Here is an 18,620-nt window from a genome sequence, read left to right as displayed (position 1 = left end):
ATTAGCTTTAGGGGAGGGGAAGAGGAGAGTGAAAGCGGAGGAGCCACAGAAGGAGGCAGTGCGACACACACACACACAAAGCACACGAGCAGCACCGTAGCACTCATGACCAAACGCACACCCTGGTAAGTACGCACAAAAATAAGTACAGGCAGTCAGAGGGAGGGTGATGGGATTAGGTACAGACACACGCACACGTGGTCATGGACGTCTCCCAGAGAGGTAAGGGAGCATTGCCGACACACAAGAAGAGGCGAACGAAAACAAAAGAGGAGAGGGCCCTCGTTCGCACAGGCGGAGGAGTCGAAGAGGAGGCGCGCGCTGTGGGCAAGCGCAGCCGCCACTATGCCACGAAGCTGACGTCTGTGTGCGTGTGAGGGGGCGTCTGTCTTCGTGCGTCTGCCTCTGGCGCCTTCGCTTTGTCCCTTCTTGCTCCGTGTTCGCTGCGATATCTCTTCTGTTCTTTCCCCTCAATCGGAGTGTGGTATGCTCAGGCCTCATCCCTCTTTCTTGTTACGGACGTCGTCTCCCTCCTTCTCTTCTTTTCGCACGCCAGAGGACATGTGATACGCATGAAAGAAAGTGTCGGGTGCATAGGCATCAATGCGTGTCCCTGTGTGGATGTGTGTGTTACCATGGCGCAGCAACACGTCATGTGGGGAGAGGGGAGGGGGGAGGGGAGAGAGAGAGGGGTCAGAAGCCTCGTATCCTCTGCTTCGATCGGCGGCTGTCCTCCCTTTTTTCCTCTCCCTTCCTCTCTCTCGCCTTCCTCCAGTGCACTTTAAAGCACGGAGGCAGACGGACAGAGAAAGGGAAGTCCTCAGGTGTGGCCCACACCTCCGACACACAAACGCCGACTCACTTCCCTCACCGTCTTTGCCGCGGTTCACAGCGCCCACACGCTCGCCCCCTCCCCCTCAGTAGGCGCACCTCAATGATGAGTGCGTGCCTGCAGAATTGCAAAATGTGTGGCATGTGGCGCATAAGACTGCGCAGTTCATGAAATGGTGCACAAGTCACTTATCCAAAAACGGCATGGAAGCAATACAACAGAAAAACAAAACAGCGCACCATGGCCCCTCAACGGCACAGCGGAGGCCAACGGAAGAGAAAAAAACCGAACACAAGCGAAAAGAGAATTACGGCACATTCGAGCAGAGCAGCGGCGTTAGGCACTCCCGCCCGCGCACGCAGGGCAGGAGTTGGGGAGGGGAGGGGGAGGGGGGGTGAAGGAGCAGACTCTTGGCGTACGTGGAACCTTCACATTGCGTACAACTGGCTCACAGAGGCGCCGCGCCATTCGGTTGGCTCGGGTAGTTGCAGCCCTGCTGCGTGCCCGCTGGCGGAGCGTAGTAGTACTGAGCGGGTGGGGGCGGGGGCGGCTGTTGCGTGTACTCGGGACTTCCGGCATAGTTGTAGTACGCCGGCTGCGGCGGGGCCCCGTAGCTGTGCGACGGGCCGCCTGGCGCATTTCCTTGGTAGTAAGGCGGCGCCTGCGGCTGAGCAATGGTGTTGCCGGGGTACTGCTGCGGGGCGTAATCCTTCTGCTTCCTTCCTCCTGCCGAGCGCGCACCAGAGGCGCACAAGGCAATACAGCAGGCACAGATACCCGCGCAGAGAGCGCAGCACAGAAGATCATCCAGGTCTGCGCCGTACCCGCTCTCTCGCATGTACACGAGCAGCAGCGCCTGCTCATCTGCGTTCGCGCCAGCATCGTCGGCGCCCAGGAGCACGGCGCCGGAAGCGATCACTTCCTGAAGTGTTGCGGAGCTCTCGAGAGGAAGGAAAAGGTCCGCGGCATCCACCTTCTCCGAGGAGGCTGATGGCACGCAAACGGCGAAGAAGTGAGCGTGGGCCAGCGACTTGTGCTTCTGCTGCTGCTTAGAGGCCCCGCCCGCGCGGCAGCCACTCGAGGGCGACGGCAGCGACTGCGCGGCTTCGTGCTCCTGTAAGAAGAACCGAATAGCATGGATGGTGGTGGAGGGAGCGATGCGGAGCTGCGTCCCAGGAAGCTGGCGCAGAGCCGCTCTTGCCGCCGCCCTGTCGCTGTCGCCCAAGTTGCCGGCCGCCACTGCTGAGAGTGCCTTATCGAGCGCGAGCTGCGTCTTGTGGGTGACCTCTACGCATAGGATTGAGACGAGAGATTCGTCGAGGGCCCCGACAGGCGCGGTCGTCAGCATCGACTCCATTTCAGCTCGGCTGGTCATGATACACGCAAGAGAAGGAGGAAGAAAGAAGAAAACGAGAGCAGCACACAGAAAGCAACCGAGATGATGGCAGCGAGAGCGAGAAGAGAGCTAAGTAGGCAAATATAGGATGGCTGAAGGTGAGCGTATACAGCTATAAAAGGACGGAGGCACTCCACGATCGAAGTGATGTTGGGCAGAGTAGGTGGGTCGGTGAAGGTGCAGCGAGATGAGAGAGAGAGATGAAGCGAGCATATGTGCGTGCGTGTACGTGGATGCAGGCATCCGCATACACGAACACACAGAAGGGAAGAAAAGGAAAAAGGTATGCGCAGTGTGGCAAAGAGCAGAGGGGGGAATGATGAGGGGGGAGACGGGGAGGACGAGTGCGGCCCGCAACGGAGTGAACCGCCCGTCCTACGTCCAAAGAAGGGACGTGTAGGGGGGGGCACAGGCGCGCTTCTTCATCGGCCCCCCTCTCCCTCTCTCCCTCTCCCCAACCCCCTGGCATGTTGGCGCTGCCGTGTTTTCATGCAGAGAAAAGGCCGAGAAGGGCATGAAAAACGAAGGGCAATACTTCCACACTTGACTCGGCCAAGTCCTTCGATGGCATCTCTTTCACTTTGGTTTGGTCAGCCGCCCCAAACGTCACTTTCATTAGGCCCTTTCCCCTGCGGCGCCTTCAGCGTGTCCGGGGGAGGGCGACCTTCATGGGTATGACGTAGGCGGCAATACGAGGAGGGCTGAGAGAAAAGATGTTTCACGACAGAAAAAAAAAACAGATGAGCGCGACAGCAATCAAACGATGCTGAGAAACGGAAGCAGAGAAAATACAGAACGAGCTGCCGGCGTCGAAGACGCACCAATGCGCGTGCACACACACTCGCACACTGCCCTTCTTCTTACCCTTCCTCTCCTTTTCAGATCTCACAGGGCCAAGGGGCAGCTCCTCAACTCGACACATGCATACGAACAGACAAGAGACACGGGCGCCCTCGCCGGCTTAGCGGGTCCACTGCGCAGAAGGCGCACAGCAGTGTAGCGGCTGCTTGTACCGTTTCTTCTCTGTGGCCGATCAGCCACGAGCAAGCGAGGTAAGGCATGCACGCGCAGCCGCAGTGCACGCCCTGCCTCTGTCGCGCCTCGGCCGCATCCTCGTCGTCGGGGACGAAACGTCGACCGCCGAGTCGGACCATGCGTGTAACGGGCGCTTCTCCTTCCTCCTCGCCCCCCCCTTCCCTGCGAAGATGTGCTGCGCGATCGGCGCCTGCCGGGCGAGCCCAGGGTGGCAGTTGGCCGGCAGCCGATCAGGGCCCTCTCAGGCTCTGCACCCTGCCGGCATCCCGCGTTTCTGCCACCCCAACCGTCACCTCAAGCAGCGGTATCCCATAATACGGTGTGAAGACTCTCCCCGTTGGAGCCTGGAGGACGGGGATGGCGCGATTCGCCGCGCCATGCCGCTGGCGCCCGCATGCCCTCTTTGGATGGGAGACGCCCCCACCCCCACCCCCACCACTGTGGCTGGCCGCGCGTGGGCGCAGTGCTTGCGACCTCAGCTCTTGCGCCCTACTATAGGGCAGCGCTGTTGCCGGTGAGGAGAGGCTCGCTCTCTGCAACTTTTTCCACCGATGCCGCGGGGTGGGAGCGGGGGCCTCTGGATGGCTTGACCGCATGTGCTGCGGCACGTGGGATGCTGCTGAGTCTGTGGCAGCAGCGCCATCCTCCGTCTCTTCCCGAGCGTGCACGCGCTTCACGGGAGCGGGCGTGCCGATGCTGATCGGCTTGTCGGCAGGCTCCGCAGTGATGCCGTACAGGCGCCATGACGGCGAGCCTTGCCGGCTCAGCGCTAGCCCAGACGTGCCCGCCGACGCCAAGGACCCGCAGCCGCACCCGAGGCCCAGCCTCGCGGGCCCTTGGCTCCGCAACCCTCCACACAGAGTGGGTGCAGGAACCCAACGTGACGCAGGGAGGCGCCTGCGAAGAAGAGAAAGCACAAAGCGAGTCGAAAAAGGGGGAAAGAGATGTGCGAAAAGGTGCAATTCGAAGGAGCCAAAGAAAGGGCAGGCGGGGAGGTAAACAACAACGGAGAGAGACCCCTCTGTAGTCGATGACACGGAGGCAACATCCATACACTGATGTGCATTGCATATGTGCATAGATAGGTATGTATGCACATATGCATGTGGTGCGTGTGGGTGAGAGGAGGGGAAAGTCAGGGGACTGCTTGCACGTAATCAATCTTGCACCCCTTTTGTACAACATCGATCCGAAACCTTGTCGTGATAGGGAGTAAGGAAAATATGTAGGTGTGGGTGTCGGAGTCGGGGCCGGAGCGACGCATTTTTAACAGTGTCGACGCTCCTTCGAGCACTTGCACCCAACCACCCATCTGCATACACACATATATATATATACATATATATGCATATATATATATGTGTGTGTGTAGTTACACAGCTGCACATGTCGTACACGCTACAACGTCAAAAAAAACAGGATGAAGGCGAAAAGAAGAGCTACAGAAAAGCAGAGAGAGAGTGAGGAATAGGTGCAAGGGAGCCGGACGCAAGAAAAAGAAAAGCAGCGGACGAGAGGGGAGAGAGAGAGGAGGCTAAGGGGGGTGGATCGAAGAAAGCGCGCTGCTTCGTGATACGGTAGCCAGAGAAGCAGAGAAACGGCGATGCCTTACGCACTCTTTTTTCCCGTCGGTGTTGTTTTCTATTCTCTCGGCCAATACGAGCCAGCACAGACAACCGGCACGGCGAGGAGGCGTATGGCTCGACCGATACCCTTCCCCACTTTCTTCCTTGGGCGCATCCCGCGCCACCTCGCTTGGCATCCACTCCCTTCCCCTCCCCTCCCCCCCAAAAAGAGAGGGGGGGCGGCGGCGAGAAGCGTTGGCACAGTGGCGCTGAACAAGAGCGGGTGTGGGCGAGGAGGAGGAGGGGGAGAATTCCACGCACACGCAGATTACAACTAAAAAAGATTGAAAGACACATAAACAAAAAGTGCGGTCGACAGCAGTAGAGGGGAGGGGCAGGCGCATTTGCAGAGAGAGAGAGAGGGGGAAGGGGGGAGGATGGCAACGCGCTTACAGCAGAGCGAACGTTTTTCCGGCACCGCCTCTGGGGCTTCGTCTGCGCGTTCTTGTTTGGGGAAGGGTGGGGGAGGGGGTCAGAGACCGACGCGATAATCACTGCGCAGTGGGGAGAGAGGGGCATCCAAGTGTGGCACCTGCTTTGGCGGAGCTGGTGTACCGGCTTCACTTAACTTGGTTGCCTGACCCTATAGAGGCACGGTTGCAGGTGCACTCCGAGTGCACGTGGCAGGCTGCATGGGAATGCCATTCACCTGCGGATGGTGCGGCTGATACTGACTCGTCCCACCGTAGTAGTTCGGTTGTGGCTGCGGCCGGTACAGCGGGTTCTGGTTACTATTTGTGTACGCGTTTGGCGGCACGCCGTACCCGGGAGCACCGCTGTAGTATTCCTGCTGAGACGGATATCCGTAGTAAGCAGTGGCGCTACCGTTGTTGTAAGAAGGAACGCCATTACCGCCGTTGGTGTGGTTCGGCTTCGAGTCGGCGACGTTGAGGGCCTGACTGTTTTTTGCGGCGCTCGCGCAGCAGCAGATACTAGCGGCTATGCAAGCGCAGATGGAAAGGCAGCACGTAATCAGCAGCATATCGTCCCCGTCAAAGCCGAAGTTCTCCTCGCGCGAGTAGAGTAGCACTAATGCGCGCCCCGCGCTAGAAACGCCATCAGCGTCGGTGACAGGGCACGCAGCCGCCTCCGCATCCACATCCTTGTGTTGCAGCGCAGCGAAGTTGGAGTCTGCAGTACTGGCGCGCGTGTGATCTCTGGTGATCGGGTCGCAACCGGCCGCACAGGCCCCGACAGCAGGAAAAAAGAAGAGCTGGCGGTCCGCGCTCAGCGTGGACAACTCCATCGTTTCCGGGAGTGCCAGCAGCAAGTCGAAGGAGGCCTCAGCGGAGCCGCATGACGATGCGCCATCAGCTGCATCATCAGGGCAACGTAACGGATCTCGAATGGCAAACAGATGAAGTGCCAAGGCACCACCACGCGTGGTGTCCGCCGGCGCGGGCAACGCCGTCTGTTCTAGCAGAAACTGCCTCAGAGCACGCACGCTTGTGGTGACGGGGGCGTGCCAAAGAACACCGCTGACGTTCTTCGATACCTCTTGGAGAGCCCTGGCGCGCTGCGTTGGTGGCAATACCAGCGACTTGCATAGCTGGTCAGCGTTCTGCGCCGATGTCTCAAGGCACAAAACGGAAATGGTTGTAGCAGCACTGCTCGCACTGCCGCCAGCGCCAGCCGCGCTTTGGGGGCATGTCGCTCTTCCCAACTCAGCGCCAGATGCCGAAGGACAAAAGCTCGGGGTGCACAGCATGTTCTGCATCTCGAAGACCGGGGGCTCTGTCCAACCGGCACACCGAGCTATGCCATGCTCGGCAGCAGCGTCGACAACTTCGGCATTCGATGGGTTTGGCCGAACGGAGGAAGCTTGCTGACCCATTCTCGGAGGGAGGGGGGGTTCCTCTCTCCTCTCCTCTCTTTTTTTTGTGTATGTCTGTGTGTCTGTTCGCTTCTGATTTCTAGTACGCGAGTTCCACATGCAATGCGGAGGACGTACAATGCTAGCTGCGAAAGGGGAGGGGGAGGGGCTACGCAGCAAACAGGCTGCGTCTGCGGTCGCGGTGGCTGGGGCGTTCGTGAAGGAAGGAAGGGCGATGTGCCTGTGTGGGTATGGGTAGGGGAGGGGGTGTAAAAGAGTGCGACAGAAGAACAGCAAGTGCGACGGCCGAGAGCGGCGCAACGGTGTAAGAAGGTCCAACAGGAAAAGCAAGAGGCGGAAGAGATCTTGAGAAGCAGCTGCGTGTGACCATGAGGCAAGGTGCCGTTGGCATGCCCTCCGCGGGCATCCTCAGTGTCCCTTTGGCCGCAGCCCTCTTCACCATCCTGCAGAGTCTTCCTCTGTTGCTGTCTCATTACTACAGAGACTTTCGTTGCAAACAGGGCGCGGACCACCTCTGCCCCCGGATATCCAACGCACGCTTTCCCTCACGCATAACGCCCTTGTGGATGAAGAGAAGAGAATACGAATTTGGCCGCCTGCGATCCGGCAAGTGTTCGCGCTCATTGCCGTAATGTCTTTGTTTTTTTTCTCTCTGATGTATACCTTTCTTTGTATGGGTGCGTGTACGTGTATGCTCACGTGTGGGGTGAGGGAGGGGAGTTGTCCCGAGGTGGGGAGGAGGAGGTGTGAGGTTGAAGCGCACCGATCCTCCCTCTGGAAGGGCAGCAAGTGATGAGAATGAAGGAGTCCGAGCGAGAAGGAGAGGAGAGAGCAGAGCGAGTGCGGGGAAGGAGAAGAGAGCGGGCCCCGTGGGGGGCAGACCGGAAGCAGGGGGGAGGGGGAGGAGGGGGGCAGTTCAATGCTTTTCAGCTTCTTCTCGTCATACTTAGTCTATGGCCCGCGAGTTGGAATGCACAGCCATGCGCTGCAGTGGCGTACATGCAACCGTTAAAGGAGACTTGAGTGCCACGTGGCGTGGTGTGGTGGTTACCGCACGCATGTCCAACAGTGACAGAGGGGAGGGGATACACGGAGCCGGGAACTGTTCGCGCGACTACTGGGGCTTTAGCCACGGAAAGCGGTCCAGCACCTGTGCGCGTGCCTCGGCTGTGAAAGGAGGAATGCTCCTGGTGCTGCTGCCGTCGCCAATGGGCTGGGTCAGCCGCGCTAAGCCAACCTCATCAAGGTCCACCAGCATATCGGCGGCCACCGCTGCACAAAGCAGCCGCAGGGTAGTCATCCCCAGCCGCAATGCTGCTTCGAGTACCTGGCACAAACGCGACCACATCCGTCGACGGTTCTCGAGTGAGAAACAGTCGACACGCTTCTGGGAGAGCGCAGTACCTTGTGCGACATCCGCCTGCTGCTGCTGCTGCTGTCGCGCCTCTCGTTTTGGTAGTGACACCGCAGCGGCGCCGCTGAGTAGGTCCACCCACACCCCGCATTCCACCAGACGGAGGGAGTCCACCTGCGACCGCTCGAGCCCCAGGAGTTGGCATAGGACGTAGTAGTGCTCCCATTTCGAGAGGGCGTAGAGGTCTTGAAAGTTCAGCGGCCGCCGCAGCGGGGACGGAGCCTGCGCAGAGGAGGCCGCTAATGAAGCAAAGGATGGGCTTGCCGCCGTCTCCGTGGTGCCGGCAGGGATGGTGACGTCGAACGTGTAAAAGTGCTCCAAGTACAGGGCCACCACCTGGAAGACATCTCTATCGAGGAACGGAAGCGGAATCGCCACGGGAGGCGAAGACAACGGCAGAGCGGCAGCCGCAGCGGAGCCCGCGCCAACCTCGTCCTTCACTCCACGTATTCCGCAGGAGCCACTCTTAAAGGCATCAGCTAGCACCTCGCGCAGTGTTGGGCATCCTGCCTGCAGAATGTATACAGGGCACACGTAGCACACCAGCGCCTGAGAAGGCGCGCAGGAGCTGTCAGCGGGAGCGGAGGATGCTAGCACCCCCACGTTGAGGAGGACCTCGGCGGCGTAAGAGCTCTCAGTGGCGGCAGTGCTGCCCGGGGCCGACGCGGCGGTCTGCGGTGAAAGTTGCGTTGACTCACCAGCGCCGCAGCGATGAATGTGACGCAGCACAAAAGCGGGTTCGTCTAACGCAGTCATCTACGGCTGCAAGCGCGCGAGAGAGACAGAGGTGTAGAGAGACGCGTCTATGACGAAGCCTGCATGAGGCGAGAGGGGGAGGGATCGTCGCCCCACCACCTACCCGCATGGGAGGAAGATAAGAAGGGGTAGTTGGGAAGAAAGCGATGGATGCACATTCGTAGCCTGATGGGCGCCCTCTCTTGCCTCCGATCTAATGCCTCAGCCCTCTTCTATCCACTCGGCCCCAAGACATCGGACGAGGGGGGAGAAAAGGGCAAACGCAAAAAAAAAAAGGGGGAGGCGCATGCAGAGTCACTGCAGTAGCCAGCGGAAAGGGACCCCCGCGCGAGGGGGAACGGGAACGGGGAGAGAAGGGGGGGCGGTACTGACGACGTTCGCGCGTCTGAAGTGCAGAGGCAGCTGCGGGAGCACAGACAGAATGAGGGAGTGAGCGGAGGTGGCGGTAGTGGTGAAGACGACGCACCGGAGAGCGAGAGCCACCTTCGCACATACATGAAGGGGTAAAGGCGCAAGACTTGTGCACGATCAGGAGACAGAGAGAGGGAGGAAAAATGCAGCCACGATAGAGAGGGAGAGGAGGATGGCGGCAGACGCACAGCGCAGGCGAAATCGACGGGGAGTCTGCAATACTGTCGGCGGCACCGCCTCTCAGTCGTCGACTTGCATACCGTCCGTCGGGCCCTCCTCCTTTGTCACCCCTCCTTCTGCTATCTCTCTTGCGCGCTTTTCTTCACCTCTCTCCTCACTCGCCCCATCTCTCCGGCTTCGGCAAGCCGCAGCTCGGCGCGCACCAACGAAGCTCCGTCCAGGTCCCTCTCGTTTCCAGTCGCGCAGAAGTGAACCACTCACCCCCTTTCTCTCCCTCCTGGCCCTCTCTACCCTTCCCTCCCCGTGCTGCCTCGTTCTTGGCTTTCCCCAGTGCGCGTGTGCTTCTATGCATGTGTGTCTGTCAAGAGGGAGGTCCTAACCTTTTTGCTGCTGTTTTCTCTCAGCATTTCTTTATCATTTTGTTTTTTTTCGTCTTCTGCGCTTCATCTTAGGTCGTCTTTCGCAGTTCATCTTCATCGCTGGGACACCAGCACACAGCACGAAAAAAAAGACACACACATACGCACACACGTACACACACAGACACACATGCATACATACACATATATGTATATGTACTCTTGCGAGACGAGAGAAGAAACACACATACACATTGGGAGATGCTCGGATCATTCACCTAAACGTGGGCGCAGACATCCAGACTGACCAGCCAACCCCGACAGGCACATAAGCACAAATCAGCACGCGGCCAGAAGGGGTAGACAGAGGCAGAGACACACGTCGACATACAGACGACTCTGACAGACAAACGACAAAAAAAGAGAGAAGCGCCCACACACCAGTAACAACCGAGGAGATGGGCTCAAGAGGGAACAGAGGAACAATCATATAAGAAACGCCCTCTCGCCATCTCCGCATTGCCACCCGAAAGAACGAAACCCGCAGACAGAGGAAAGAGCACGCACAGCGACTGAGAAAGAAAGAAAAGAGGGGGAGGGAGGAAGGGAGAGAGAGAGAGCGGCTACTCATACGCGGAAAGGGAAAAAAGGGCGAGAGCAGCCGACACGGTCATCGCACTTCAGAACCCATACACACCAAAGACTGGAACGCATGAAGAGACGTAGACACTCTTGCGCGCAGACACGCGTGGAAACACCCCACAGACGCACCACAGTGAAGGAGAAAGAGACGAAAGAAAACACTGGCACATGGGAGAGTGTGTGTGTGCGGCGATGTTGGTGGAAGATGAGAGAGAGAGGGGAGGGGAGGGCGAAATTAAAAAAGGGGGCGATTGGCTTTCATACCCGAGGATTGAACCCGCACGTGTCAGCGAGTCAGTCTCACTCTCTCTCTCCCTCCCCCTCTGTATGCCAGAAAGAAATCGAGAGCGAGAAGGGCAGACATACAAGGGAGCTTCCAAACAAAGATACACAACAATACTACGCGGCGAGGAAAAAAAGGCACTGGCATCCATGCGAGACAAGAGAGAAAATTGAAGGTGAGGTAGGATGGGGAGGAGACGATCGATGGCAGTCAGAAAGGCGGACTGTAAATGCGCACACACACACATATATATATATGTGCGCCAGCGATGCACGTGGGTGACTCCTGCTATTCCACAACTCGCTGCGTGTCTGCTCTGCGCTTCTTTCGTAGTTCGTATTCTGCATCGTGTGAACGCGCGCACGCGCATCGCACTCGAGTGTGCGGCATACGTTCATGTGTGGGCATGGCTGCGCGTAGGTGAGTGCGACAGCTGCACACACACACACACACACACACACGCACACACATACAAACACTGAAACACGCAGACGCCTATCCGTCTCTTCTCCCTTCTTTCTCTCTGGCAAAGAACTCCGGTGTGCATCTTTTTCACACCTCCCGCCTCTCCTCTTCTTCATTGCTTTTCTTTCGGTTGTACTACAGACGCCTTCTCTCTGTCCTCCCTCTCTTATGTCCTCCCTTTCCTTATCTCTGCTTCTGTGAGCTCCGTCCTCCGTCGCGCTCTCTCGTTGCACCACGTCTCCCTCCCTCTCTCCCTCTCTCTGACGGCCTCCTTTTCGTCCCTCTTGCCTTCATTTCAGAGGGAATGCGAGCGGGACGACGGCGGAGGCGAGGCGGGAAGTTGGCGCGAGTGGGGGAATGGGGGGGAGAGGGAAGGGGGCGGCAGCGAGGACGCACACCACACATGTACCTCCTCTCTGGTTACCGCTGCTACTGCGGCTTCCCGTTTCGCATAGCATTCAGCATGGCGCTACGAAAATAAGAGCAGGCCACTGCAAAAATCTAAAAGGAAACTAACAAGAGGTACACCACGCACGCACAAACACACACATATATATGCGGACACAGGCATGATTCCTTTCTCCCCACGGCAGTCGAAGGGATGGGGTGAGGGATAGAGAGAAAGCGGAGATGGAAAAGGTGCACACACTGCAGGGGAGGGGGGGAGAGCACTGATAAATGCGGTTGTGTCGCTGCCTCGGGCCTCTATATTTTGATGCATCTGCGTGAGCCGCAAAGGAGTGAGGGTAAGGGAAGAAGAGGGGCGAAAAAAGTGAGTTATCGAGAGAGTGCGTAGCGGACAGATGGGGGAGGGGAGGCGGGCTCAACAGAGAGGGATTAGTGTGGGCAGGAAAGCGTTGTTTATAGAGGTGGTTAGCGATACAGTTGCCAAGGCACCGGAAAGAGGGGAGGGAGGAGCGATGGTATACGTGCTCGTGTGGTTGTCGTCAGCATGCAGGGTTTCCGCATAGACACAGTCGACCACATATGCACAAGAGCGCCCCAGCACAGAGATAGAACAAAAGCATGAAGCATGGCCGAAGGCATCTACATCTGCACACACACATATATATATATACCAAAAGTGCAGATAAGTCATGGGAAGCATGCGCGCTGAGAGTAAGAAGAGAGAGAAGGGGGAGGCTTCTGCAAGGGAAGCAGCAAAGACGAACGCACAGAAAACACGCCGAGAAAGGAGGGAGCACGATTGCTGAGATATATCGGGCAGTCGACACGCTGTATGTGATGCGAACATGGCGCCGCCTAGCTGCACACGATCCGTCCCCCGCTTCACTTCGTTTGACCTCCTTCTTTCTGCGCTCAGATTCCGCCCATTCTCTCTCCCCATCTGTGCATTTATATGTAGGCGCTCATGTACAAGGGAGTACCCGCGTGGCATCACATGCCTCAATCGCCCTCACTCTCGTCGTCCTTCCAAAGTCTGTCACACACTGCACAGCCACAATGGCGCCCAAGAAAAGCCGGGCACGCACGCCGCAGAAGTGCAGACGGGCGCGCGGAGGCAATGAAAGAAGAAGAAATAAAAGAGAAGCCCCTCCCCCACCCCAACCCCATACACAAAGAAGCACGCGAAAGCTGGCATGCTTCATGCACATGCACATGGAGACATCGACATACACCTTTCTCCCTCTTCAGCACACACAAACACCGGTAGAGAGACAGAGCCGTGCATAGAGGGACACATACAAAAAAAAGGGGGCTGTGCGGAGGAGGGAGGGCCATGAGAAATCGTCACGGGGGAGGCGGAAGGGCGATATGCATGGCTCAACACTAGGAAAGGTACGCAGAAAGCGACACAGAGAGACCCCAACGAGACCCAAGAGCGACGGCCACAGTGCACACCGACACAGGTCTAACAACAATAGAATGAAAGACAACAGAAACAGCATCACCAGCGCGCCTACACGTACATGCAAAAAAAGGAAGGAGATGGGGGCACAGCAGCGGCGAGGTTAGCGACACAGAAATCGAACACGAACACACAGACATTTGCATAAACGCAATGCCTCACATGCAGGCGCACACGTCAGCTGGCAGAGGAGAGAGGGAGAGTCCGACAGAAAGGGAGGGAAGCTGGCAGGCGCACATACACGAGCACCTTGCTTAGCAAAGAAAAATATACTCCCGCACCTGGAGACGCGCGTAGATACAAGAGAAAAAAAGCATGCTTCACAGAAGTACAAAATATAAAAGAAAACGTTGGGATGGGAATGAATGCTTGGGAAGAAAGGGAGAGGAGAGGGCGGCAGGTGCAAAGGAGGAGGGGCATGTGTGCGTAAACGTCACGGCTCACTCTTTCTTTTTTTCGCCTTCGCTGTCCTCTCCTTCTCACTGTTTCTGGAAGTTCGCTTTCCGCCGTTTGGGGTTTCCGCTCCCCTCCCGTGGCCCATCGCGGGGTCGTATGTTGGCCATCAAGCCCCCGTGCGCCGCGCCTCCCTCTCTGCCGTCACATATCCGTGAAAGAGAGCGAGGGAAAACGCGGCGTGCCTGAGACGACCGAAGACGCAACAGCGACATACCGTGGAGGAGGGAGAGAACCGAAAAAGGGGGGCAGTGATAGCACCGTATCGCTGACATCCTGTGGAACGTAGCAATGCGGGCAGGGCAAGCAGTGAGCATGGTAGAGGGGTGTGAAGGGAACAGATGGGGGAGGGTTAATATGAGTGTATGGGCGTGTGCTAGCGCAGCGTGACGAGTAAAGCAACAAAAGGGAACCCCACCCGCAACAAGGCCAGCACGTGGAGAAACACAGAGAGAGAGAAAAGGCGAATGATACGAGGACGACATAAAAAGGGGCTGCGCAAGAGGAGGGAGGGAAGGGAAGGGCAACAGAAGAAAAAGCGGACGTCGCATACACATCCACATGCACACACACACACCAAGAGCAAAGCTTCGATTCGCACTCCTTTCGTTCTAAATACATCGCATACATCTTTTTTTTTCATCCCCTTTCCTTCATGCGCACACATACCTGTGGTTATGTGAGTGTGGGCGTGTGTTCGCGCGCCCCTGACCAGATAAAAGAAGACGAGGGAAAGGAGAGCACTTCAAAGTGTAAGACAGCAGATGAAGTCTTGCACACTGATCAGCAGCACAGCACCAGGAACAGCAGGAGGAAGGGTTGCTTTGAGAAGGAGAGGAAGGGGGCATACCGCAGGGTCCAGATGCGAGAGTACAATACGAAAGGCAAAGAAACATTTCTGCTTCGTTAGTTTAACTGTTACTCTTTCCCTTCCCTTTTAATATGTTCTCCTCACTGCCACCCGACCCGCACTTCACCTCTTCCTTTGCTCTCCCCTCTCGAGGGGAGGAGAGAGAGGGGGGGAAGGGAGGAAGAGGCTGACTTCGCACGCACGCTCAGATACACCCACCAATCACTCCCCACAGGAACAAACAAAAAAAAAGAGTGAAGGAGGACGCCTCAGACAAAAAAACAACAAAAAAAAGGGCAGCAAAAGCGTCAGTGGTGCAGCAAAGAGTATGGCTGGTTGGCTTTCGGTCGCTCGTGTGTGGATGTTCCGAACAACGACGCGACGCAGAGGAAGAGGAGGAGAGGCGAGGACATGGAGAGAGGGGAGGGGGGGCAGAAAGCGCGCCTCTTCAATGCTGAGCCGCGCCCACTACGGGATGCATATATCTGCCAAGAAAGTGCGCCTCGCACCGACTCTCTCGAACCCTTCGTTCTTTCCCCTATCTTGCAGTTTGTGCCAATCCCCCATCCCTCTGTCTTCTATCATCCTTCATCCATGCCCACCTCTCGTGCCAGCACGTTTCCCGTCCCCTCTGGCACAACGCCCGCCAGCTCCCTTCCCTCTCCCTCTCTCACCGCCGACCTAGCCGCTCCCGCACTCCCCCCTCCCGATCGCTTCAACTCTGTTGTGCCTTTAGACCTACGAGTAGCACCGTTACACCATTGGCTCCCATAGCTGCTCTTTTGTTTCTTCTTATCACGCACCTGCCCGTCTCCCAAATCAGCTTCGCGCCCACACCACTTTGAGAGGAGGCAGTTGTTAGCGAGAGAGAGTAGAAGGCGCTTCTTTCCGCTTCGTTGCAAATACTACCGGCACTCGGCACACACGCACGATCAGCTCTGGCATTACACACCTCCTTCGTCGTATGCATGTGCACGTGACTGCCTCGTTCCACCCCCTTCGTTTTCCTGCCCTCTGGCATCCTCTCACCCCCTTCCGAAAAGGGAGCCTACCGATACGGTAAGACACAGGAAGGCAGCAACCCGTGGGGGGGGGAGAAGGGAGGAGGGAGGACCGGGGCCCAGCAGCGAGTGAAAAGCGAGGGCCTTTTCAGAGCACAAGGCACTGGCTCACTTGCGCGATTACTCTTCCTCTCCTTGCACCATCCTCCTTCGGTTCATCGTCCACCCCAAGCACCTCGCCGCGCTCGCTCGCGTGCAGTTCTGATGCGTGCTCCCCGCCTCCCGGGCGGGCGCTTTTCTGTTTTCTTGTTTACTGCGTCTGTTCCCCCATTAGGGAAAGCAGGATCGATAGCGGAATGCCGGCCTGCTGCTGCAGCGACTGCAGGCGCTCCATCTGGTCACTCGGCCCGTTCGTCGCCGCATCGCACAGCTTCTGGAAATAGTTCGAGAACCACTTCTGCCGGTCGGCACCGGTGAGCTTTGCCTCGGGCCCGTTGTCAAACTGACTCAGCTCCTCCGTTTCTTCCGGCGTGAGGGCGTCGGCGGCCTTTAGGGTATCGTAGCGTTTCTCTAGAAGGGCGCCCACAGTCGTGTTCCCCTTCTCTGCCATTGACTCGTATGCCTTGCGGAAGCCACTATTGCGCGGCGCGCTAAACGGCCCAGGCACGACGGTGGAGTGTGGCTCAGCAGCGTAGTCGCTGCCGTCCTTAAACTGCACAATCACGCAAGATATGTTATCGCGGCTGCCGCGCTCGATCGCCTCTTCGCACACGCGGCCAGCCACCTCAGCGAGGTCGGTGCAGGTCTCGAGCTGCTCCTTCACATAGGCCACCACTTCTTCGTTCGGAAAGTTGCCCTCGAAGACGCCGTCGCAGCAGAGCAGCACGAAGTCGTCCGAGTTGAAGGTGAAATCCCTGTGCTGGACGTCGGCTAGGGCGATCACCTTCTGCTCCAGCTGACCTCCACCGCCTAACTTGTACTCGCGGTCGCCGAAAGCGCGGCTGACGGCGAGACTTCCATCGACGCGGTTATTCTCCACACGACCCGCGCAATTCTCAATGCGCTGACGCTCTCCCTCATTATTCGGCTTGTGGTCTTCCGTTAGGGGGACGCAGGCCCCGTCGATGCAGGCTACCACACGCGAGTCGCCGACGTTACCAACCTGCAGATGCACCTTGTTGCCCTCCTTTAGGGCTACGAAGAAGGTGCCCGTGCTCCCGCCTTCTCGCCCCGAGTCCATCCACTCTTGATCTATCCGCAGCGCCAGCTCCTTCATCCGTTCATCCGACATGGGTATCGATTCTTTCTCAATGGCACTGCGCCATGCCCCCTCAAGGTACTGGGAACACTGATCGTTCACATGGCCGTCGAAGACGCCGAAAAAGCCCCAGCTATCCGTCAGGTACGTTAGGTGAGCATCTTCCATGGTCTCACGGTACCCATTCACGCAACTGGAGCCGCAGCGGAAGATGGAGTTGCCGTAACGCTCCTGCAGCTGCGTCATCACCGGCTTCGGGAGTGGAATGCCCATCTTTGAGAGTCGTGAAACGGCGGCTGCCTCTTGGCCAGGCTGCTCTTATTTCTACAATAGGTGCTACCCGACCTCGAGTAGCGTTTGTGGAGCGCGCCTCTTGAACGTGTAAGGAGGGGCAGGGTGGGGCAGAGAGGGTCGCGAGTGAACCAGTGATAAAGCAAAGGAAGTCTGAGGGAGATGGAGAGGGAGAATGCAGTTCTGTGTATGCATGCACAAGGCGAGTATGAGGTGGCGCCCGTCCGTCTGTGTGTGTGTGTGTGTGAGGGTATATCTCTATATATATATATCTATATAGATAGATAGATATATAGATAGATATATCAGAGAGAGGGAAAGGGAGAGAGGGGGAGGGAGCTATTGGAAGGAGGGACGGAAAAGAGAAGAGAACGGCTGGATCGATGAGCGAGCGAGCGAGCGAGCGAGCGAGACGCACTCACCCAAAGGTAAGATAATGGAAAAGAGTACGAGAGACAGGCAGGCCGCCTTCTAGCAAAGACCGGGAACCAGAGAGAAGAAAAGAAATCAAGGAAAAAAGTGAAGAACAAAGAAAAGAACGGAAGAAGGGTGGAAAAGAGAAGAGAAAAGGAGGAGGGGATATTCGCAATCTCTTGTGTGTAGGTGCGTGTGTGCGTGGGTGTGTGAGGAAGTATCTGTGCCTGTGTGTGTGCGTGACAGACAGAGAGCGCGAGCGTGTCGGAAGGCACAGAGAGAAGCTGCGAGAGAGGAGGCCAAATACTACACACAAGGAAAAAGACAAAATGGAAACTGAACAGGTGGAGAACAGATGTTGTGAGCACGTGTGTCAGGGAGTAGGTGGGTGCGAAGAAGAGGAGTGAATGAATCCAAAAAGGAAAACACTTAAAAGACGATGTAAGAAATGCACAAGAGCGAGACGGGGGCGATGGTGAGTTGACGGCGAGCGTGGAGGGCGAGATGGAGGAGGGAAGGAGGTCGATAGCGCGGAGCGAGGGCGGGAGACAGTTATGAAGGCAGCGTCATCGAAATTCACGCAGAGAAGATCTAGAAGCATGACTCTTCGTTTACCGATGCTTTCCTGGCACCGCTCTCTTTCACTCACGCGTGAGGATGAGACAGAAGACGAGTAAGGTCGTTAGCCCACGTAACCACCGACAACTACGTCCGCTAGCAGCCAACAGGGGTCGAGGGGCCGTGGGATAGGGCCGGCCAACGTGCTTGCGTCTTGGGTATCCTTTCCTTCACGTTATGGCAGCGGCGTGGCAGTATCAAGCACCAGACTTGCTCACACAAGCTCAAGGGCAGAAAAGCGGACTAAAAAGATGGCAAAGAATGACGGCACCGGGAACAATACACCAGGACCAACAGCGGATAAGAGTGAATAATGGGATACGTGTGCCACTGCAGAAGCGCTGGCTTCTGTTTTCCTGTTCGCTCTTCTCTTTCATATTTTACTGGGCGCAGTGTACCCCCTCCCCCTCTCCCGACTCCTTCCGAGGAAAAAAGCGATGGGAGAAGCAGGGCGGGGGTGGGGGAGAGGGAGAGAGGAAGAGAAAGAAAATATGCTTGTGAAGCGCACGACGGTACAACTGTATGCAGCACACCGAAAGAGAGAGAGAGAGAGCGGACTCGGTGGAGACGAAAGTGAAGAGGAGCCGGAGCGAAGAGGGACCCGAGTCATTCGTGACAACAGAGCGCCTGGCG

At 57.3% G+C, this 18,620-nt stretch overlaps 4 protein-coding genes across 4 annotated transcripts; all 4 read right to left on the bottom strand.

Annotated features, from left to right (window-relative positions):
* Nucleotides 1-1,280: 1,280 nt before the first annotated feature.
* On the bottom strand, nt 1,281-2,207 carry LSCM1_05280 (uncharacterized protein; the record flags this gene model as incomplete). Its single annotated transcript, XM_067322752.1, has 1 exon — nt 1,281-2,207. The coding sequence occupies one exon, from the start codon at nt 2,205-2,207 to the stop codon at nt 1,281-1,283; it is 927 nt and encodes a 308-aa protein (XP_067178117.1).
* A 3,264-nt stretch (nt 2,208-5,471) lies between these two features.
* Nucleotides 5,472-6,722, bottom strand: LSCM1_05279 (uncharacterized protein; the record flags this gene model as incomplete). The annotated part of the gene is made up of 1 exon (XM_067322751.1): nt 5,472-6,722. One exon carries the CDS (start codon nt 6,720-6,722, stop codon nt 5,472-5,474), a length of 1,251 nt encoding a protein of 416 aa, XP_067178116.1.
* A 1,114-nt stretch (nt 6,723-7,836) lies between these two features.
* On the bottom strand, nt 7,837-8,892 carry LSCM1_05278 (uncharacterized protein; the record flags this gene model as incomplete). Its single annotated transcript, XM_067322750.1, has 1 exon — nt 7,837-8,892. The coding sequence occupies one exon, from the start codon at nt 8,890-8,892 to the stop codon at nt 7,837-7,839; it is 1,056 nt and encodes a 351-aa protein (XP_067178115.1).
* Nucleotides 8,893-15,716: 6,824 nt separating this feature from the next.
* Nucleotides 15,717-16,937, bottom strand: LSCM1_05277 (uncharacterized protein; the record flags this gene model as incomplete). Its single annotated transcript, XM_067322749.1, has 1 exon — nt 15,717-16,937. The coding sequence occupies one exon, from the start codon at nt 16,935-16,937 to the stop codon at nt 15,717-15,719; it is 1,221 nt and encodes a 406-aa protein (XP_067178114.1).
* Between the last annotated feature and the right edge of the window lie 1,683 nt (nt 16,938-18,620).

Source organism: Leishmania martiniquensis, chromosome 25 (assembly GCF_017916325.1).
Source record: "Leishmania martiniquensis isolate LSCM1 chromosome 25, whole genome shotgun sequence".
Taxonomy (NCBI): domain Eukaryota; phylum Euglenozoa; class Kinetoplastea; order Trypanosomatida; family Trypanosomatidae; genus Leishmania; species Leishmania martiniquensis.
The sequence above is the reverse complement of the archived record's forward strand: the minus strand, read 5'-3'. Positions and strand labels throughout refer to the sequence as shown.